Source organism: Carassius auratus, chromosome 10, assembly GCF_003368295.1.
Source record: "Carassius auratus strain Wakin chromosome 10, ASM336829v1, whole genome shotgun sequence".
Classification (NCBI taxonomy): Eukaryota; Metazoa; Chordata; class Actinopteri; order Cypriniformes; family Cyprinidae; genus Carassius; species Carassius auratus.
In genome coordinates, this window is record NC_039252.1 from 4,702,675 (window position 1) to 4,726,779 (window position 24,105).

Genomic DNA, 24,105 nt, shown 5'->3' on the forward strand with positions numbered 1-24,105 from the left:
CTGTATTAAATCCATTTTTTAAAATCATTCTCAAAGTTTTTAAACTCGTTTTATTTTTGTGATTTTTGTTTAATGATTACTTTACTTTCTTTTATATAAAGCACTTTGAATTACCATTGTGTAGATATATAATGTGCTAATATATGATATAATGTGCTATATAAATAAACTTGCCTTGCCTTGTTGATATGCTGCTGAAATAAATATTTATTAGTATTATCAATGCTGAAAAGAGTTGTGCTGCTATTTACAGTGTGTAAATTAAATGTGCTGCATTTATTTGAAAAAGAAATACTTTTAGAAATATTATAAACATTAGAAATAATAGAAATAATTATAAAATGTTATTTTATTATTATTATTATGTTTAATTGATCCTACCCTAAACTTTTGAAAAGTAGTGTGTCTGTCAGACTTTGTTCCATGTTCTTCCCCCATGTGCTCCAGTTTAATGTTTATGCCCTTATTTGGTTTTTCCTGCTCCTACTCCCATTTACTCCCTTTTGTTCCCAGGTGTGTCCCATTTTCTCCTGTTTATTTAAAGTGTGTTCTGCCCCTCGTTTCCAGTTCGCTGTTAAATTTAATTTTGTGTTCTGTGGTTTCCGTGTTCCTGTGTTCCCCCGCTTTGAGTTCATTAAACACTTTGAAATGTACTTTATTCCTCGCCTCGTGTGAATCATGACAGTGTCTTAATTGGTTGCTACAATTTTTTTTATTTTTTTTTACATTGATAAAAGGAAGAAATATTTTTTGAGCATCAAATCTGCATCCAAACTTTTGACTGGCAGTGTTTATTATATGACATGCAAAAATGTATTTTTCAGCTTCCCATTTATGCTCATTGCAGGAAGTTCTGCTATTACAGCTCCGTTTCCATTTGCTTGAGAAAAAGTAGAACGCCAAATTTTAATCATCTTCCATTACAATAATTTATTTAACAGCCTCACTTTAATATGGTCACGCTGTTGCATATGAAATCTCTGTAAGTCGACCGTGTCAATTTTAAAATGACTTTTCTTGATGTACAGTGTATATCTAAGAATTAATAAAGGATTACATACATACTGTGGACTTTAAATAGTACAGGAAACATATTGGCTTGGGATCATTAATGATCTAATTTGTAAAATAAGCCTTTATGAGCTGTTAATGCATTGCTTAGTTTGGTTTCACATCAATTATTCAACAGGTTAACTTAGTATGAAGCCATTTAAGAGTTCTGTCTTCATTTTCAAGCATCAGATTAGCCATAAAAACACAGTCAAGTTAGTCTTTTTATTTAATTCTGAAAATATTCAATTAAATTTTAGGATCATTTATACAAATATACCAAATAACCATAGGCTATATATGGAATACTGATTTGAAGTTGAATCAATTTATTATATATGTAAATAACACCTGGTCTTTTTAATTTATAAACAGTTTGTTTTATTTTGACTCTGTATTTAGTTTCAAGTGTGTATAATTCACCTCACAACAGTGTACAGTGCTCTAACATAACAATGACATCCAGTTGACTTATATAATATACAATATAATATACATTTTGTACAATAAAATAATACTTACAGTATGAAATGTTGCAATAACATTCAGGCGTTCTTATGTGTGAGTTAAAAACAACCATGAGAATATACATTGGGAGTTATTTTACAGTGAAGAAGCATTGCACAGCATTGTCTGTGGTTCCTGTGTGATATTCGATTGAAATAGATATTTTACTGTACTCCAGATAACCAGTGAAAACAGTGATTAATACCATTGCATGCCAATCCGTCGGTTCTTAGCCAGAAGAAGCTTCAGTATACTAATATATGCAGCACAGTATGTGTACTAAAGTGCACATTTTCTATTTAACACTGTTTGATTCACTGGATCTTTGTCATTTTAATAGAACTCATCCCTTCTGAACACTGGACTTAAGTGAACACAGTTCCTTGGTTCACTGGATTAACGATGCATTGATATTCACAGTATATCACACTAGTGAGGGCATCAGTCGACTGGGCGCTCAGGTGTGATGGGAGGTGTTCTCCAGAAGGTGGCGCTGTCAGCAGGTGGGGGTTTCAGCACGGGACAGGGGGCCGATGTCACCTGGGTGGGTCGTAGCCGAACGGGAGATTTAAGCAGAGGGAGTAGTTGGGCATTGAGTGGTTATTGCTGGGCAGTGGGTTGATGTGATAGTTTTCTACCAGGGCAGATAAAGTGGGGAACGTCCGATCTGCCTCCAGATACACCCGCTGGTCCTGGAAATGTAGAAAAGAGAGCATAAAAAAGATTGAGTTTGATCTGGAATGACCACTGAAGATACTACTGTAGAATTTTCTCAACATTCGGTAGCATTAACAGTGCAGGACAAAGTGTGTGCCGAATTGAAAATACTACTGGTTAGAGTTTTGTACAAATCCTCTAGTAAGAACAAATCTTGCCTTTGTTAAAAACGTCTGTACTGCAGATTTAGTGTCCATGCAAAATAGCTACTAACCTCCTCAAAGAGCCTATAATTTCTGGCTTTGTTTATACCCGAGTCCCAAACAACCAGCACCTGTGTCAAACAAGAAAAATACAGTTACTTTTGCAAAAAAAAAAAAAAAAAAAAAAAAAAAACAGATAGATATTCTATACAGAATGTCATTTATCTTTCAGTTAAAAAAAAAAAAAGTTTAATATATCTAAAATTACATGTCATTTTTTGAATATATATTTTTATATAATGAAATTTCAGATGAAACAACCTTTTTTATTATCCAGATTTAATCAGGCTTTTATCAGGCTTATGAACATATCAATTGACATTTTTGACAATAAAGCATTCAATAACTAATAACCTTTTCTTTGCCTTCAAAGTGAAATTACTGAACCTTAACATGGGAGCTCAGTTAAAAAAAATGCTCTTTGAAAATATAAATTAACAGAATAAATAAATAAATAAATTATATATATATATATATATATATATATATATATATATATATATATATATATATATGCATTAAAAAAAAGTAACCAATAATTTTTTTTAATAAATACAAGTTTTGTAGCCAATCCATATTTATTAACCCTATATATGCATGCTGGATGTGAGTTGTACCTGTGATGTTTTTCCTGTTCCTGATTTGCGGATGCAGTACAGACCGTTCGGTGGGTAGGTGTATGTGTCCCTAAATATTCTGTAATCATTAAATGAAGACAATTAACAATGTAATGGACTAGATGATCGGATCAAAAACAGTGCAATTTCAACTACATTCCACTAGAGGCCAGCAAAATACAGCAAAATACAGCTATCATGCTCATACACTGTACATGCCTTCAAATAATAATATCATGGATAAAAAACGAAAAGGTTTGGATTGACTGTTCTAAAGGATTCGGTTTCTTTACTGCAAAACAGTGCACGAAACCGTTGATTGCTATGAGTAACTAAACATTACAGAATAAAAGTAATTAGCAGAAACATTTGTTTTTGGCTTTTTCATTTTACCTTTCGACATTACTGGTTTCCATTGTGTCCACAAATACAGAGTTAGGCAAATTGATCTGATGAGAAAAAACATGTGACGAAAAGGCATTATTATTGCTATATGACTAAACAAGGTCAAACGTTGGGTGACAATATGGTTTTAAAAAAATATCTTGGTAAATGTTGCAACAGCAAGACAACACAGTTTTATGAAATGATCCTCCAAAATCTATTTTGATTCAAAATGTCACTGAGGAAGTGACTCATGTTTTCTGCTTTGGCAGACAGAGGAAAGTTAATAAAGAGGGCGAACATCTCTTCGTAAAACGCTAAAAGATCTAAAAACTAAACTAAAAATAAAATTAAATAAAAGTTAAATAAAGCTTTTTAAAATAAAAAAGTACAAATATATCATTATTAAAACGAAATTGAATTTGTTTCCACAATATCAGTGTTAAATGGGCGTTTTCCTGAGTTTAGCTCAAGTGTTATCAGCAATAGAAGATGAGGTGAACTTACATTTTCATAGTCCTCGTCATCTGAGCTCTCTTTAATTTTGCCCTGCACTCGGCTTTTTAAGGGCTTTTCTTCGATAGAAGAACGAAAGCTCTGTCCGTCCGGTGACGCTCTTCTAAGAAAAAGGAATTTTGTAAAATTTGTATAAATAATCTTCAGAGATTCAACCAACATCCAAACAAGCTAAAAATCATTTGGATGAACTTTAATCAGTTAATTAATGAATGTAAACAAACAAATATATCAATAAACAGATGAATTAATACTTTTAATTATTATTATTATTATTTAAAAATAGTCACGTGGTATGACCGACATGCAAAACATGCAGGTGAAAAAGAAAGAAAGACAAAAAAAAACATATAAAGTAAAAATCGATGATTTGATGATAAAGAAGACCTCTCATGACATTAATATGACAAGGCAAGGTTAGTTCAGGTTTTAAAATGCGAAGAATGTATTTCCAATTATAAATACAACAATAATAATAATAATAACTATGAAAAAAAACTTTTTTCTTTACTTATTGTAAAAATACTTGTTGCCCTTGAAACATAAATCACTGTTATAATAATGATCAAGATGTGTACACTCACATGTATTCAAGGTGTATAATAGTTTTTTTGTTGTTGTTTTTAAAAAAAATATTTTAATGTTCTAAACAAACACAAGCCCTGTATATTATAAGACTCTGTAAAATAAGTAGTTTTATTCTAATCTTTGAAGTTTTTTGCGTCCCTCTCAAATGTGAGGTTTAACACTCTCACACATCTGCGTAAAAAGTCATTCTAGTTAAAGAACGCAGGTGTTACTCTTTTCCTATAACAGGACTGAGCATGAGCGTATTTAATACATGTGCAGCAATAACAGTGTCTGTGGTGCAACCCCAAACCAGACACAGGTGACATTAACGAGAATGAAAGACTCTTACTGGAACAAGGGTCTGCTGGGTTTGGGTTTGGATGGTATCGGAGGTTTGGGTATCTGGCCGAGCACCTTGTTGCTGACGGAGCTGGACAGGTGAGGCGAGACGGGACGCGGGCCAGGGGTGGGCTTCACCCCCAGGTGTGCTTTCGACGAGTTCAGCATCACTCTCTGCAGGTTCTCAACGATGGGTAAAGTAGCTGAGGTAGAGTTGACGAGAGAGGCATTCGGCTTCTTTTCACAAGCAGGCAGTGTGGAGAAGGGGCCTGACATGGGCTTCATGCTGTTTGGAGGGGGTAAAGGAGGCATGGGGCCAGGGGGGTGTCTGTTTGACAGGTGTACCCCTGGTTTCTCTAGGTGCGGGGCGTACGGCAGCGGCGGAGGAGGACCTTTGGCTGTACAGGACGGCTTTTTGAACGGAGGGGGAAGCAGAGGCGGTGGGCCTTTCGTGGGGCGGTGTTCTCTCGGCTGAACAGGAACTGGGGGTGGAGGATACGGAGGAGGAGGAACCGTGGGTCGACCTGAAAAAAACAGATCAAACTGTTCTTCCACCGTCTGGGGACCGTCTAAGACAAATATTCTCAGTCAATCTGAAGACAGCTACTGAAATGTGCCAAACTCTAACATAAACCCATTCAGAAAAGAGGTGCAAAACTATCACTGGGTTCAAAATGCTAAAAGCTTTTAGGTGCTGATATGAACATTTAGGGGAAAATAAAGTACTAATACGTATGTATCTTTTAGAAAGAAATGACAGAATAATCAGACATCTACCTGCAGACCCAGGTGATATATCCTCTCCATCGCTGTCTTCATCTTGTGTCATATAATCTAAACCAAAACACAGAAATTCAGTCATGCACAATTTTTTTTACCTTTTTATTTTTTTGTAATTTATTGATTTACAAAGTCAAATATTTAGTTAAATTTTTTTACTTTTTAATTTTAGTATGATTTATTAAATTATTTAATAATAATAATAAGTGCATTAACTATGTTTAACATAGCATTGACTAATGTTAATGATTATAAAATATATCAAAGTATTGTTAATTGTAAGCTAATGTTTACTAATTTATTTAAGAAAAAAGACTATATTGTAAAGTTGTTAAATATATAAAACATTTTTATGATAAATGAACACATTTCACAGTAATATCTTCATGTCTGTGGCTGTGTACCTGCTTCAGGATCTTCTTCAACAGGACTGATTTCCAGAGGCTCCTCTAACTGTCCATACAGGCTCTCAGAATCTAAATCATCACTATTAAAACACAAGACATTTGGGAGAAAGCAGAATTACATTAACAAGCAGTGATTAAAAAAAGAGGAACAGGTTACAGCTGTAGAGAAAAAAGTCCCAAAAGTCCCAAAAATTTGAAGCTAAAACGTGAAGGTAAAAACCATGTTGTGTAAGAATGATATAAATATAATTCATGCATCATGTTTGGTTTAAAAAGCACAAAGTAGCCTAAATGTGGTATAAGTGCAACGTGACCTCACATCTGACATCAGCGACCGAGCAATTCAATGACGCTTCAGTTCAACTTTACCTTGGAAGAGGCAAATCTCGTTTATCATTGTAATAGCCGATTTCTTTTCTTAAGTGCCGCATCCATTTCTGTCAGACATAAAAATACACACATTTGTTTCAATTAAACAGAAAAAAAAACCCAAAAGTTCATAGATGTGCAATGCTGTCTGTCAGGCCCATGATCTCACCCTTCTCTCATCCTCACTCGCCGCTGAGAAATACCACGTACGGTGTTTCTTACTGAAGTGGACGATCTTAAAAGGAAAAACATTGCTAGATGTTGTTTCCTCTGCTGCCCGTAAGACTCTGCCAAGCAAGAAAAACAGAGGTCTTTAAAAAGATTAAGTTTACATTGAATTTAAATCTCTACTATTCAAAGTTAGGGGTCTTTATATATATATGTGTATATATATATATATATATATGTGTGTATATATATATATATATATATATATATATATATATATACTTCAGTGCACACTACTGTATTATTTATTTATTTATATATTTAGATTATATTCAGCAAGGATACATTAAGTTGATCAAAAGAAGTGCTGTCCAATGATTAATCGCGATTTATTGCATCCAAAATAAAAGTTTTTATTTATGTTATATATGTGTGTACTGTGTTTATTTATTATTTATATATACAAAATACAGTATATATATATTCTGAAAATATTTATATGTATTTATTATGTATACATTTATTTAATATACAAATGTAACATATTTTTCTTAATATGTACATGCATGTGTTTGTATTTATAAATAGCCTATGCATAATAAATAGACACAGTACACACGTATATTATGTTAACAAAAACTTTTTCTTTGATGCAATTAATTGCAATTAATAGTTTTACCGCACTAACAAGTAATTTATAATGTTTCAAAAGAGTTATATTTTTCTGATAAATGCTGTTTATTGAACTTTTTATTCCTCAAAAAATCCTGAAAAGTGTATAACAGTTTCCACCAAAATATGAAGAATATGAATGATTTCTGAAGATCATGTGACACTGAAGACTGGAGTAATGATGCTGAAAATACAGCTTAACATTGCAAAAATATATGTCATTTTCATATAGAAAACAGTTTATCTTAATTTCAATAATAATTCAAAATATTGCTGTTTTTACTGTATTTGTGATCAAATAAATGCAGTTTTGGTGAACACAAGAGACGGTAATCAAAAACGTAAAAAACGAATTGTACCATCCTCAAACTTCATGTGATGCTTGGTGCTTTCCATGGCTTTCCAACACTATTGTTTTTTGGTATTAATAATTTATATCTACAGTTGATTGGAACCAATCCTAAATGTTTTAAAATGTGTTGCAAACTACAGCTTTCCTGCATCCTCAGTATCAAATACATGGCTTAAGCGTCTGGATATATCTTGCTCATCCGTGGACACTCCCTGTGCTCTGCTGTATTAATTTAGAGGGCTATTTTTACCCAACCACACCAGGAAAAAAATAAAAAAAATCATGCACAATAATTACATGTTCACCATATGCTGAGGAAGAACTACAGCACGAATCAAACCACTTTAACTTCATGGAAAGTATGACTTTATACAGAACATGGGACATTTACATGTACAGGAAACACGTATGATGACCAGTTCGCTGCAGAATTGAAACTCTAGAACTTAAAAAAGGTCGCGTGAAGAACACGCAGCTGTGGACAGGATGTGGCCTGCGATTGTGCCGAGATGGCCACTGGTAACTTAACATAGAAATTGCTAAATTGAGTACAGCCACTGAAATATGAACAAATGCAGTGGAGACCTATGGAAATAAATAACGCACTAATAACCAACCTGTTGTAGCCATTGAGTGAAAACGCTCCTTGAGGTGCGGCAGAAGTACTGCTCTTGAAGTAGTAGATGCAGCCTTTGTGGATTATGATGAAGCGAAGTGGCCCTGTGAAATTGACAGAAACTCAATATATGTCCACAATACTTTCAGCACATAAATGAAAGCAAAATTATTTGTAGCACTTCAGTGTTCATTTCTTATAGTAGCATAAAGTCACACTTCACAGTAAGGTTCAGTTTGTTAATGCATTAGGTTTTATGAACAATAAGCGCTTTTCATTATTAAACTAAATTTAATGTTAATGTATACGACCTGAACTGTTTTAGCGTATGTTAAAAAAATTAACATTAACTTTACAACACTTGAATAAAAACTGTAACACATATATTGCTTATCGATAGTTTATTAATTAACCAACGACAACTACAACCTTGTTATAAAATGTTACCAAAGTGTTTTTTTCTATTGCTAATTTATGACACCTAATGTATTATCTAATGCTAACAAACTGTAACTTATATTGTTACAAAATATTCCAGGTTATGAAACAGCATTTGCATCCTATTTAACTTTTGGAGCAACCAGCATTAAATGACTGAATATCTGTAATATTTTAGAAAAGTTAACCTTAGCCTACAATTATGCTTAACAACTATTTATTCCTTTAAAGAGACAGTTCACCCCTAAATGAAATCTTAGTTATTTTTTTCATTCACCATCATGCTGTTACATACCTGCATGAATTTATATATTGTTCACAGTACACAAACAAGAATTAACTACAGAATGTTTCTGTTTCAAGTATTGTTTGCACTTACAGTGAAAGCCAATGGGGTCCAACTAACACTAAACCCCATTAACTCTTTAACGTACAACATTTTTTCAGATATCATTTTTATGCTCCACAGAAGGAAGTCATAAAGGTTCAGAATGAAAGAGAAGGTGAATAAATGAAGACAGAATTTACATTATTTGGGTGAACTATCCCTTTAATGAGAGACTAATTCCCTATAACTAATGTTAATGTATGTTTGATGTTTTGTCTGCTGACAGATCAATTCTAATGGGCCACGTTAAACTCACATTTCATCAGGCTGAACTGGCTGCCCCCTTTCTTGTGCAGATATCCAGATGTGGAGACCCCTCCCGGCATGGTGAGCAGATTCTGAGCTCCGATAGCCCTCATGGGAATGGGCCAGGAGACCGGCGTAGTAGCCATGTTTCTGTGAACAACAATAAAGGTTTATTTTTGATTGGCAATGTTAGCTAGCCTCAAACTCGACGATTACCCCAGAACACTCTAGAAACCACTTGGCAACCACCACCAGGACACAAGCCTAAAGCCAAATCTCAGCTCTGCTGATCAGATTACATCACTGAATTATTGGTATAAACCACTATTCAACACTCTTAAAAAAGAAGTTTCCAAAAGAGTGATGCCATAGATTAGAAGAACCATTCTTGGTTCCCCAAAGAACCTTTCAGTCAATGGTTTTTAGCATTAAGAACCTTTAAAAAATTCTAATTCAAAGTTCTTTCCACTAAAGAACCTCAATAGTTCTTCACGGAACCATATATGCCAATAAACAACCTTTAGTTTTGAAAATATAACTTTCAAAATCAAATATTAAAGGGATAGTTCACCTCAAAATTCTGTCATTAATTACTCATCCTCGTGTCGTTCCAAACCCGTAAGACCTTTGTTCATCTTCATAACACAAATTAAGATTTTTTTGATGAAATCCGGGAGCTCTCTGACCCTCCACAGACAGCAAGGATCCTTACACGATCAAGGCACAGAAACGTAGCAAGGACATCATTAAAATACTCAATGTGACATTAGCGGTTCAACCGTAATTGTACGAAGCTATGAGAATACTTTTTGTGCACAAAGAAAACAATAATAAAATAGAGTACCCCAGAACGTAATCAACGTAATCAGTGCTGTTTATGTTCAGCATGCGCATGCTGCCTACTGAACGGAAGCAACATGTAACATTTAAACATTAAATTGATTACATTACATTTGAAAGACGGTAACACGGGGAGAAGAATTGCTGAATAAATTGTTATTATTGTTTTCTTTGAACACAAAAAGCATTCTCATAGCTTTGTAAAATTACGGTTGAACCCCTGATGTCACATTGATTATTTTACCGATTTCCTTGTCACGTTTCTGTGCGTTGATTGTGGTAGTACCCTTGCTGTCTATGGAGGGTCAGAGAGCTCTCAGATTTCATCAAAAATATATTAATTTGTGTTCTGAAGATGAAAAAATGTCTTACAGGTTTGGAACAACATGAGGATGAGTAATTAATTAAATAAGTTTCATTTTTGGGTGAACTATCCCTTTAATGAACTTTACTTTTTAAGTTTGTAGACCTGTTATTAACATCACTTTGTACTGTTGGGCATCTCTACTGAAAGGTAGGCCTACATTACAGAGGATTGTTTATTTAATCTTTCATTAGGAAGAGCTGTTGAGCCAATACAATCTTCCAGTTCAATGGTAAACCTACAACTAAAGAAGGTCGGGGTACAATGGTGGCAGACAGAAGAGCACTTCTGATGTACTGATGTAATAAACCAGAACAATGTCCCTCTTTAATTGACGTACAGTATGTGTTTTATAATTTCTGGCTTCATCATCCTGAAGTCAATTAGTTTTTTGAAAGTGTTTTTACACAAATGCCTGAAATTTTCCCACTTTCTTCTACAACATAAATTTTGTAAGTTTTACCCCCTTGTGAATTTTTTTAAGCTTTTAGTCATCATGGAAAAGGTTGCTACAAGTGTCTAAATGTCACTAAGGATGTTGTCAGGACATAAAATGCCATCAAGCAGAACAGATGAACACATTCACTCACTCATCGCTTTCACATCCTCATTGTGTTTTAAATCAGCCTCTTAAAACTATTCTAACTCTAACTTTGGTGGAAAATGTTTTTTATATAGAAAGTGATGGTTACACTGAAATCATGCAACCAGTAAATCTACATTTAGCTTTTTACTTTTGCGATTGGATATAGGCTTCAACATTTATGCATGTTGAGTTCAGGTGTGAATACTGCCATGATGAACAAAACAAAATAAAAAAAAATAAAATCTTATTTATAAGTGGATCGTTCCGGTCCTTGATTCTGATTGGGTGAGCCGTGTTCAAAGCTGTTGTAAATTACTCTTTAAACATACACCTTTGTTTACTTCTGTGTGTTGCTCGGCAACCACTTTAATGGAACCACAACTGTTTCTGAGGAACTACATTGTTCGGTGGAAGAATTCTGTTTTTATTAAAGGTGCTATGTGGAGGTTTTTACTTAAAAAAATCTTTAAGATAGAGTTTTCATTTGTACATGTATGAGCCAACCATGATGTAAAAAAAAAAGAATGACACCTCGACTGTCCACCACGGTTGCCTCTATCAGCCTGTAGGCTCAATTGTGTGTGGAGGAGTCGGGCTCGAATTGGCGCGAAAATTCACAAAATGTGACGTCATGCGCGTTCTCGTCTACTTGGGCTTACAACCGTACGGCACGCCAGCCATTATAGTAAGCAGCCGCAATAGTGTTTTCAAATTGACTCTGTGGATGGAAAGAATCGACCAGCCTCCAGCACAATTCAGACACCCACGGACACTCCTCGAAGTAAAAAAAAAAAAGAGCGTGCTCCTCTGCGCACTGAGAACAAGCATGAGACTGGCTGCAGTTCCTCTAATGGCCAATGGTGTCAGTAACGGTTAGAAATTTCAGAACCTACGCAATGCTCCTTTAATATTGTTACATTTTATTTGCTCTGTTTTATTCTGTGAAACCTTACTACGTAAATGGAATAACCGTTTTATAAAAGCAATAAGCAAAATTTTTAAAAATACGATTTTTTTGTTGTTGTTGAGGGAATCAGGGTCATGATGTCTTCCTTTAGCTTTTTAAAAAACTATATAATCACTGGAGCAATCAAGAGCTAACGTTGAAAATACCACACCATTTCCATAAGTCTGGATATACTGATGTAAATAATATTATATGAACCAAAAAAAAAAAAAGAAAAAGAAATGGTCCTAAACTGGTTCCTTGGGGGCCTCAGCAAATCTCCAAGGTGTTGTAAAGATTAATTAGAATAGTTTTAAATAAGATAAAATAAACATTAAAATAAATGAAAACAATTCAAACACAAGATATTTCCTATTTTAATTCACTTAATAACAGTAAACCATGGTTGGAAGTTGCCTGATTTAAAAAGTGTTTAAAATTATTTTTATTGACCTGGTCATGCAATCTCATTAAATCATATAACTCCATGTAAAATCCTTCTCCTTAATCCAAAAAAATCGTGAACAACAGGAAAAGTCAAGAGGACCTGATGTCATGGGGCCTTGGAGTCAAAAAGTTTGAGAACCACTGTGCAAAACTAACCGATAAATAAAAACCTTCGACAACTAAACAGATAATGAAAGAACCAGACATATCAAATCGTCAACCAAACCAATTAAAATACAAAACGAAGAGAGCAAACCCAGACGATCATAAACATTGAAAAACCACAACAGACATTCAAAAGCATTAACAATCACAGGAACCAAAACTAAATTCCTGCTTCACATCCTCAATTTCAATGTAGCATTTTAGCAATATCAAGCGAGTTCCCAGGAATTTGACAATGTGAGAGTATTTTGTGATCACGAACTCCACATAATTCTACATCACTTTATCACGCCAACTTCAAACAAACTTCAAACCACAAACCCAAGTGTCCCATGATCCCACACGCTTACCTGCTGCTGACACATCTTCTGATGCTCTGCACTGCTTTACTCTCTCTCAACATACTGCCAGAGACCAGAGACCATCAAGAGTTTGAGGACATGCTCGTCTCACCACAGAATTCACAGCTATCTCCAAACCCCCAGCAAAAACCTTGAATCTGACCAGGACAAAGAAAGGACAGGAAACCCTACATTTCCTTTGGAAAGTTTGAGCCCCTCCTGGGCTGTGGAGCGCACAGTGGAATTTGCTATTGCTTATTCGTAACACTGGAGGTCTGAGAGCCAGTCAGCAGATACAGACGGGATCGGAGGAAAGTCCATCTAACACTGGGTGGAGTGGGGAGATGTGAATCCCATGGGACAATCGTGACCTAAATGAGAAGTGTAATGGTAGAGTGCATCTCATCATGACATTATAGTTCCCTACCAAAGAATTATGGTCCAGAAGCGTGCTTGTGGCAAAGGGATGCTATTTTTAGGACTTAAGTAGAAGTTTAGTTTGGCACTGTAAGCAAAATGATCTTGACCTTCTTACAGACTTCACTTCAAGGAAATTAAAAGACCAGCAACTGTATTTTAATACCATCGTAGCTTGTATTTTAATACCATTGTAGCTTGTTTCTGGCAGCGGCATGCCTTCTAATAGAAGTTCTTCTTTCTCTTGAGGTTTTGGTGTTGATGTAATGAAGTTAAAGAGAGTCTGCACAAGAACTCTACCAGCAGACTGATCTCTGTTGCTCAATGTTTCCCACAATGATTGACATCAGGTGTCATTTAACACAAGATAAGAGGCATGTGTGTTTTAATAGCACCTTTGCAACGGAGTATAATAGTGTTTCTTTTCTTTGAAGACTATTTGAACTCTTAGAAGTCATTACTGTTACTATCGTCTTCAAGTTAAAAGAAAAAAACTAAATTTTTTTCAATCATTTTCAACAAAATGTAAATGTAAGCCTTCTAAAAATCTGCCACACACAACACATGTTCCTTAAACACCTTAATCACTATTAATAATAATAATAATAATAATAGTCATAATAGTGCAGTGCCTCTAAAAATGTAATGTGGTGTAAAGCTTTTTCACAAACATTACAAATTATTAAGCAAATAAAGGTTTCAAATATTTATAATATCTATAGTGTTTCAGTGCTTTTTGAACCTCAGCAATTTAAGACATTCCTTACATGCTCCATGCAATAGAAAATGAAGTTTGAATTACACTAGTCAGCATTTGAAGTGGATCACAACCTTTCAAAGTTGTCCTAAAACTGAACCAAAATGCGTTCTTGTATTAGGACAACTTTGATTAACTTTTTTGATGCACTAGATATTATAACATGTAAATGAGTTTGTGTTTAAATCTTTTCTCAATAATTTAACCACTACATTATATTTACTATTTTGTTTATATTACACATGTCCCTGTGGTAATCCCCCCCCCCCCCAAAAAAAAACCCTTTTTGGTAACACTTTATTTTGTGTCCTTGATTAATTATGGATAATTACATGCAAGTACCCTTAGCCAATCCATAATCATAACACTAACCATATAATAAGTACATATAGTTCATTAATATTACTCATTTCTTAAATATGTAATTACATTGTAACAAGGACACCTTAAAATAAAGTATAACCCACTTTTTTTACCGTGTCCTTTTTACCTGTTGCATTTAATTATTATAGTATTTATGCAAGTTTACATTCAACTATGCTCAATCCAAACCCTATGGTACGAACATGTTTTTAATTCATATAACTATCATTACTTACTTATATAATATACATTGCAATAAGGACACCTTAAAATAAAGTGTAACAAAAAACTAGTCAAGTATTCGAGTATTACGACCCAGCAGCGCCCTTCTACTGCAAACAAACACACGGGTTACTCTAAGCTATGAAATATTAATCTTAAACCTCCAGAAGAACATAAACACAGACGGTAATTATACACAGGATAGTCATGCTCTATAGAAACTTTAACAAAAAAACAGGGTGGTAGCCCCATTCAAACTACTTCCTGATCCTGCTGTTAAACGTAACTTTGTGTGTTGATATGCATGAAGTGCAAAGAGGTCAAACACAGTTTACGTTTCATGTTTAAAACGTGAGGAATTTCAAAGGGTACAATTTAGAATTAAATGGATCATGAAAAGTGGGCTTAATGTAACATGAATGGAGACACACCGCTTTCAGAGGGGGAGCTACAGTAATGTAATAATTTAAAGTCATTTCGCCATTTTTCTTGTGTGTATGTGTGTGTGGAATAACATGCATATACAATCAGAACTGTGTGAAATGAAGAAGTACACATGGAAAAATGCATACGGTCGTCTTGGAGGAATTCCCGAATGCACACACAACCACAATGTTCACTCTAACGCTCCCCCTTCTTAAAAGTACAAGAGTTCAAATCAGCCAGTCCACAAGAAGAAGGGAACTGAAATATATTTGGCTGTTTTCCTCACCCTCATTTTTACGATGACAATGTAAAGTTCTTGTAGAAATGTAAGAAATTAAAAAAGGTCTTTCAGAGGCAGTGCAAGTTACAATTTGATTAACGATTAGCCTACAAGTAAAAGTCTCTTTCTTTTGAATAGCACTATTATTCACAATAAGACCAGGAATCTGCGAAGTGAATAGTATAAATTTCCACTATATAAAAGCAAATGACATATTGTACGTCAGTGGTGTGTCAGACTTTCCACACAAGACTGTTTACTGCTTGAGACATTTAAACTATGTTTCCATCCACAATGACCAGAACTCGACCCGCTCTTAAGGTGTGGGCGAGTTTAATATACTGATATACAAATGTTTTGTTTGGTCAAATAACATTGGAGAGGCGTCTGTCACACTGTTCTGATTTACTAGGCAAAGTGCATGAGCTGAGACTACTACACCAAATCACCCAGTATTCAATAACACTGTAAATGCCTAGCTTTTTATCTTCTATGCGACATCCAAAGATGAATGCTGATAGTCACTTTAAGCGGACTATTTGTTTAGTCTTTAGTCAGTGTGTAATTCCCCTGTAAAAGGTTTTAAATGTTATTAGCACAGCTGAGTGTCACACTACAACACCTGTTAAAACTAGTCCACTTGTTATGTTAAGGCATATGTGGGAAAAGAGTGATTCTGGGGATGAATAATTAGGATTTGTTAGGTTAGTGGTGTGAAATATTAGCAGTAGGCTACAGTAAGTACACTTATATATGTCGGCAGGCCCGTAGCCAGCTATGACGTCACTGAGGTCCGGGCCTCGGTACATTTTTCATGTTCGAAAATAAAATGTGTTCTCTGATTGACTCATTTGCTGCTAAACTCCTCATACAGTATGAATGTCTGCATTTATAATTCTGAGACTGCGTATTGAGACGCTGCCCCAGATCCAGCTATTATACGCGTTTTTGACTAGTTCTTCCACTTAATTTGACACTTTAGAAAGTTAATAAAGTTAATAACTTTAATAAAGTTAATAAATGTAACTTTATGTTATCTCATTTCCAAAATTTTTGAAATAATTTTGGTTTATTTTATTTATTTATAGGTTTTTGTTTATTTTAATTAGCAATATCTGGCAACATTGCTTCGCCGGCATTAGTCTGGCAGTTATCAAAAAAAGTGCAAATAGCTATATATTCTATTTATACTATGTTAAAATAGCAGGATTTTCTGCTATTTATACTACTTATTGCAAATCATTGCAATTATCTGCACCTATACTGCATTATAAAACAGTAGGCAATAATAACCTATTGAGTGTACATTTTTATTTTCATTCAAATTAATAAATGGATGCCACCTTATTGGGACAATAAAGCCCTCCCTACACCTACCCTTACCCTACCCAATACTTTATTTTCAATTTTTTGATTATTTACTTCATTTTCATTGAAAATAAATGCTTTTCTGATGTGATTTGAAATTTGAAAAGGGAGAAAAAAGTTTGACAAAAGGCGGATTCGAACCCGGAGCGATCACGGCAAAATAATCATTTGTAAATACACGATTTACCTTCTGCGCCACTAAAGGTAACGTTTAACGGGTGGGGTTAGTGTAAATAGACACTCCGATCAAAAAAAGTCCACGGACACAAAATATGACATTCGGTAAGGAAAACAAAATATGATATTACCTGTCAGAAACGTAGAGTATGTTTTAAAAATGAGCATCCCTCCAAAAACATCTACATTTCTGTCTCTTTTCAAGGGTTAGTGTATATAATTAGTTGTATTTATAGGGGTTATTATTACCTCACTAATTTACAGATCCTGGCTACAGCCATGTGTGTCGGTACATTCCTCTATATCTGGTACTTGTCCACTAATTGTTAACTAAACAGTCTCTTCCTAAATGTCTAATGTTTGTGAGCACCTTAGTGAAATGTAATGGGTCTATTGTTAATATTATAGAGATGTATAAGGCACAGTGCACATACTAATGTAGAAACAATTTTCATTCAGATATTGCTAGTAAATTTTACAATTACAGAGAAATGGCAAGTAATAGTATTTTCTCGTAAAACATACTCCAATAATGGATTATATATATATATATATATATATATATATATATATATATATATATATATATATATATAGTACAGACCAAAAGTTTGGAAACATTACTATTTTTAATGTTTTTGAAAGAAGTTTCTTCTGCTCATCAAACCTGCATTTATTTGATCAAAAATACAGAAAAAAATGTAATATTGTGATATATTATTATAACTTAAAATAATAGTTTTCTATTTGAATATACTTGTTATACTGCTTATACTACTATAGTGTCACATGTAACATCCAGGCTATCACATGATCATTTAGAAATCATTCTAATATTCTGATTTATTATGAGTGTTGGAAACAGTTCTGCTTTCTAATATATTTGATGAATAAAAGGTTAAAAAGAACTGCATTTATTCAAAATAATAAAAAAATTCTAATAATATATATTCTAAAAATATATTTTCTTTACTATCACTTTTTATCAATTTAACACATCCTTGCTGAATAAAAGTATTGATTTTATTAAAAAAAAAGAAAGAAAATTACTGACGAGTAGTGTATATTGTTATTACAAAATATTTATATTTTAAAAACATAGCTTCTTTTTTTTTTTTTTTTTTTTTATTCATGAAAGTATCCTTAAAAAGTATCACATGTTCTGAAAAAATATTAATCAGCAGAACTGTTTCCAACTTTGTTAATGAATCATCATATTAGAATGATTTCTAAAGGATCATGTGATAATGATCCTAAAAATTCAGCTTTGCATCACAGAAATAAATGATAATTTAAAGTATAATAAATGTAAAAACAATTATTTTAAATTGTAATAATATATCACAATATTACAGTTTATTTTTTATTTTTGATCAAATAAACGCAGTCAAAAACATTAAAAATAGTAATGTTTCCAAACTTTTGGTCTGTACTGTATATATATAATTTTTTTCTTCTTTTTATCCTGTGCACAGAAGTCGCTTTCTCTGAATCTGTTGCGACATCCATGCGGGGAAATTTTTCACCCTCGAAATTCCTGATCGTGTGAATTTCTGTTAAAATAGAATTTCATCATTTCATCGAACAACATTAAATGTGACCTCACCGTAAACAGACAATTCTTTGGAAAAATAAAAAGTACAGAGAGGACAGACTTTACTCTGCTACAAAGACATGTTTAGACAAAATTAATTAATATGCTTAAACCCATTATATACTAATATAAAAGCATATATTCTGGTAACAATGTGGAATAGGGAGCACATACTCACTATTAACTCTGTAAAGAGTTTTCCCTCAGTTAACCCTTAATTCGCTACTTGTTGATATCAAGTAAGGTAGTTTTTGTAGTGTTTATGTATAGGGCAGGGTTAAAGGATCTAGAATATGGTCGTGAATAACACATTAATATAGCACCTTATAAGTACAAATAAACCACTAATATGCTATAATAATTATGCAAATACGCAACTAATAGTGAATAGTGATCGCTTTATTAGAAACAAATTTTCTCTATTTACACAAGACTGTTTTTAATGAGGGCGCGGTTTTCTTATGTTAATGCATTTCGCAAGAAAGAGGTAAGAAAGAGTCTGTGGGCAGTAGTTGCCGTTATTATTTTTGTTCTGCATCTACATCCTTCCTGCATTTCCTGCCTCCTAATATGTGCACATCACTAAAACGGAAGAGAGGCTTTAAAATTAAACAGGAGATGAGATACACATGAAACACAGCCTCCATCAATGGCACATGATGTTCGTCTCAAACATCTGCCCACACGGGTTAGCTATAACAACAAGGTCTCACAGTCAGTTGGATACGCCCCCATATGGATGCATGTACATCCAGACTGAAAAGGTCATGTAAACACATTTTACAAGAGGTAGGAGTTTAGCGGTAAAGGTGTAGTGTAAAGTACATTTTGCGGCCTTGGGTATGACAGGGGTTTTCCCTGTAAAGAAACAGTATGAATGAAAAAACACAAGGACACTTTCTTTAAATTCAATCCACATGTTACATTTTATCTGGAGTCAAACTACAGATTGTATGTGGCCAATACTAATAAGCACTACTGTATTTTGTGGGCACCGAGTGGGTGGGCTTCAGTCCATCAATACAAACTACCCATGTTTTTACCTTACTTCTTAAAATTGATAAGAAATCTCAATCACATTTACTTTTTGGTCCAGCACAACACTAGTCAACAAACTGCAGTAATCCTCAAACTTGTGGGATTTACTAACTAAAGTCAAAAGCAAATAACCAATACCATCATTAATGGAGTCGTAGACTATCAGACCCGAAAAGCAGAAAGGAAAAGAACCCGCATACTTACTTGTTATAGAAATCTTGGATGCACATCTTCGCATGCGACTGTTGTAAGTGACCAAAGGAGCGCTTTTTTTTCACTGAGAGAGCCATTGGTACTGGCTGGTGTTTGTCACCATGTTCTCTGGATGATGCGTGGCATACGATCGGAAGTTGATTTGAGTTTGTTGAGGATTCAGGCACGACTGATAGAGCGGAGGCGAGCGGAGACGGCCTGTGATCTCAGGCTCACGTACAGTGCAAGTCATTTCCTCTTAGGGCCCACATTGGCGCAGTCTTTTTGTGTGTCACAAAGTCACTTCCTTTTGGTGGCTGTATGGACAGACTGATTGGCCAAAGTTCTCAGGAGTTGAATTCACTGGCAGGGACTTTCCACGTCTTTTAGCATGTAACTACGAAGTCGTGGCGGCTGGTCTGACTAGCTTGCAACAGCGTTTGTTGACTCCTAGAAATATATCATAGCCTGTAGGCTTCTATGTACAAGTACATCCGTGTAACCCAAGGCTACCAGAGTCTGGAAACTGAAGTGTGCTGTCTGAAACTTCATGGTTGAGTGCAAACAAACAGTCATCCGTTAGTGGTTAGTATCACTTGCTCATTTTAAGGTTGGAGATTTGAACAACAAAGCCTAATCTTAACTACTAAATTTTGACATGCAAGTCCTCTGAAACGGTTTTGGCTACATGAATAGTAACTCAAATGTGTACTATTACTTTTCCAAGTAATACGATTTACAATTGTCACAGAAATGAGCAACAAAATCCCAAATTCTCTAGCCAAAATTTGACCAATTATAAAGCACCTAACTACCAAGAATAACCTTTGTTTTATAAGTAAATACTTTTGAATTTTGAATGCCAGCATTCATATATGTTCAGTTTCCTAAAGATGTGGTAAATACAGGTGTCCCCACAGGTAAACAAAGCCTTTTCTTACTTCCTTTTTATTAACACGGTTGTCTGTGTTATTTAGAGCAAACTACATAAAAGCGTCATGCTTTTATGTAGTTTGCTCTAAATAACACAGACACACAGCTGACCAAATTTGTAATACAATCTTAAGCAAACATTTTTGCATCAAACTTTACAGAGACTTTCAATTAAAATTCAGTTATCTACTCTATTCAGATTTACGTTTATAGTGCATCGTCTATATATTTTCACAATACACATTCACTTCAAAGATGATTTACTGAAAATCATGATGTTAATGTTTGTAATGTTCTCACTTTTTATGACTTATTATATATATAGTATATATTGCGAGTATGTCCTGTGTTACATAAAAATCTGGGCCAAAATATAGTTACATTTTGTTTCAAAATAAAAACGAAGCAGTTCAGATTGTGTCGAGAACCGTAATCATGAAAAAAATACCAAGTTTAATCTTTCAAATAGTATATATTTTCACAATACACATTCATTTCAAAGATGATTTACTGAAAATCATGATGTTAATGTTTGTAATATCGTCACTTTTTTATGACTTCTTATATATATATATATATAGTATATATTGCGAGAATATCCTGCGTTAAATAAAAATCTGGGCCAAAATATAATTACATTTTGTGATAAAATAAAAAACGAAGCAGTTGAGATTGTGTCGAGAACCGTAATCATGAACATAAAATACCAAGTTTAATCTTTCAATTAGAAACACAATGAATTAACGGAACAACATTTCCACTTTAACTCCACTTGATGCTGTTTATCTACATATGAGACACCAAACACCATCCAACTTGATCTTCAACTTATACGTACTTCAAAACCACCCAAGTATGACAGAATTTAACGAACTGCAGTAGTTTGCCAAAGCAATAGCAGCCTTACTATGACGATACCTCCAGATTTGGTTTCATTTAGGAAAGGAAAGTGTACCTTCTACAACATCCTCTAAAAATAAAAATGAGCAGAAATCCCCTGAAAGAGGATGCAATTTAAACAAGTTCCTTCTCTTTTTCATCAGCATGGTGGGATGTATTCGAGTTACATCGCCTCTACAGATCCCCATGATCTACCCCAGTATTTTTAGCCAAAAGCAAATTCTGTAATTCAACAATTAACAGAATACCAGGCGTCATCATGTAGATGTATTTGTTTCAAAAGGAATAAAAGAACTTACCCATTGAGATGATCTAATGGAGATTAGCTTGTGCGCTTAATGTTAGTGGTTAATAGTGAGCACAAGTCCACTTCCTCTCTTCTGCACTTGAATATGCTATTTATGGTCCTCCCATTTACAACTCTGCGTTTGTTCTGTTGCTCATCAAGAGCTGGTTTCAATCAGCCATGCAAGCCCACTGAACATCTTCATGCATCTATGAGTGCATGCATGATTCTTTGCACTGCATAAATTTCATATATTCAGCTTACACGTCTATATTCTTCAAATTCAGTTCAATTGACATTTTTTGTAAAGGTTTTAAGTGCCTAGCTATGGAATCTACTGTTCAATGCATCTATTACAGGCAAAAATATTTTTCTTGTGTAGCAATTCATTTTACGTTTCCTGATTGAATGCTGGTGACTGCAAGATAGCTGAAGAAAAAGTGTCAAAGTTTTCACTAGCTTAGTGTTGTAGCTCTGCATAAATAAAGTGTTGCATTAGACGTGCGCTGCTTTTGAATTGTTTTCTGTTGGCTGTACATTACGAGAATCAGCAAGCAATGCAACAGCCTATTTGAGTTATAAATGGAGACTATATGGTTAAAATAGATAAGAAAACTAAATTACCAACAACAATTCATTAAGCATATAATTGCAATAATGAATGGCATTTGCAATGTAGATATAGAAATATTAATTGTCATACAAACTGAGTGCCCATGAACTTCAGTAGAGGTCACTCCACCCAGGACCATTCCACCCATTCCAACCACCAGATGTCACCATATCACTTGGACCCTAGCACCTCTCATACTGTTGCACCACACCCAAACTACATCTCCCATGAGTCACTGCATCACTATCAGGTTGCCACACCTGCACCTCATTCATCAGCTAATCTCCTTCCCACACCTGCACCTCATTCATCAGCTAATCTCCTTGCCACACCTGCACCTCATTTACACACACATATAAGCAGCACGACACTTTGCGAAGTCTTGTTTAGTCCCGTCTAGCATTTCCGAGCGGTTTCCCTGTGTTTGTTCTTTCCGTGTCTGATCTTGGATTGTTTTAACCGACTCTGATTCTCTGCTGCCTGCCCCGACCTCGGCGTGTTACCGATTATGATTCTGGTTATCCCTGACATACCTGATGCCGTTCCTTATTTCTGCCTGTCTGACCTTTCTGTTAATAAAGTTCTGCACATGGATCGAACGCCTCTGACTCTTCGTTACATTAATGGTTAACATAAAAAGATAAAAAACATTAATAATTACATTTATAAATTAGCATTTTAGCACAGTTCATATTGAAACTATTAGCCTGAATTAATTTCACATTTTAAATAGGTTCTACTAAGAAAATACCACAATGTCAGTTTATTGATTGATTGTTGATTGCACATTATTGTTACACATGAAAATATACTACCTATGAACCCCATTTGACATCTTAAAATCACCATGAATTTTAAACAGAATTTTTTTAGTATTTATGGTCTATATTACTGTGCTTATTATAAATATATTAATTAAGTAATTAATTAATTAATGTATTTATTTATTTTTGCAATTTTTTCTGCTCATCTTTTTAATTGTTGCTCACATGAGATTTCAGCAAATAGTAAATGATCCAATCAATTCCCAATATTCAAAATCAATAACCACCTTAATTATTTCTTCATTTTTGTTTTTTAATAAGCAACACAGATCTTCATTTCCATTTCATGCCAGTTTTAAAGCATTTTGGCACTTGTATAATTCAAATAATGGGCTGTATAATAATATACACTAATATATACAAAATAATTTACATGAAATGCAAATAACTGGTCTTTTTGGAAAAGGCTATTTACACAAACTCTACTCACCATTGTCTGGTTGAACCATGTGAAATGACAAAAGAAACAGATCTGGTAAGATGAGTATTGTTGCGATGAGAAAAGATAGTGGCTTTAGCTTTGATGTGACTAACCCAGTTAAAAAAAGTGGAAAGAAAGTGCCTAATGGTTTTAAAGGTATTGAACAAGCATTATTTTGTATTCTGTTTCATAATGCAGGCTATTACAATACACTGAGGTGCAAATAGCATCTATAAATAACTGCAAGTGTAATTAACTGCTAGCAT

At 34.2% G+C, this 24,105-nt stretch overlaps 1 protein-coding gene across 3 annotated transcripts; it reads right to left on the reverse strand.

The window, feature by feature from the left end:
• Nucleotides 1–1,351: 1,351 nt before the first annotated feature.
• On the reverse strand, nucleotides 1,352–22,070 carry LOC113109596 (SH3 domain-binding protein 2-like). Of its 3 annotated transcripts, none has more exons than XM_026273274.1 (13): nucleotides 21,995–22,070; nucleotides 9,350–9,489; nucleotides 8,269–8,371; nucleotides 6,629–6,746; nucleotides 6,460–6,527; nucleotides 6,088–6,170; nucleotides 5,681–5,737; nucleotides 4,914–5,427; nucleotides 3,986–4,097; nucleotides 3,488–3,543; nucleotides 3,095–3,173; nucleotides 2,489–2,548; nucleotides 1,352–2,249 (listed from the first exon to the last, which is right to left on the reverse strand). In XM_026273274.1, the coding sequence occupies exons 2-13, from the start codon at nucleotides 9,483–9,485 to the stop codon at nucleotides 2,094–2,096; spliced, it is 1,542 nt and encodes a 513-aa protein (XP_026129059.1). In that variant the 5' UTR covers nucleotides 9,486–9,489; nucleotides 21,995–22,070; the 3' UTR covers nucleotides 1,352–2,093. The 3 variants fall into 3 exon arrangements, with proteins under 3 accessions (XP_026129059.1, XP_026129057.1, XP_026129058.1); XM_026273272.1 differs by lacking the exon at nucleotides 21,995–22,070 and adding an exon at nucleotides 19,875–20,041; XM_026273273.1 differs by lacking the exon at nucleotides 21,995–22,070 and adding an exon at nucleotides 13,038–13,365.
• Nucleotides 22,071–24,105: the final 2,035 nt, after the last annotated feature.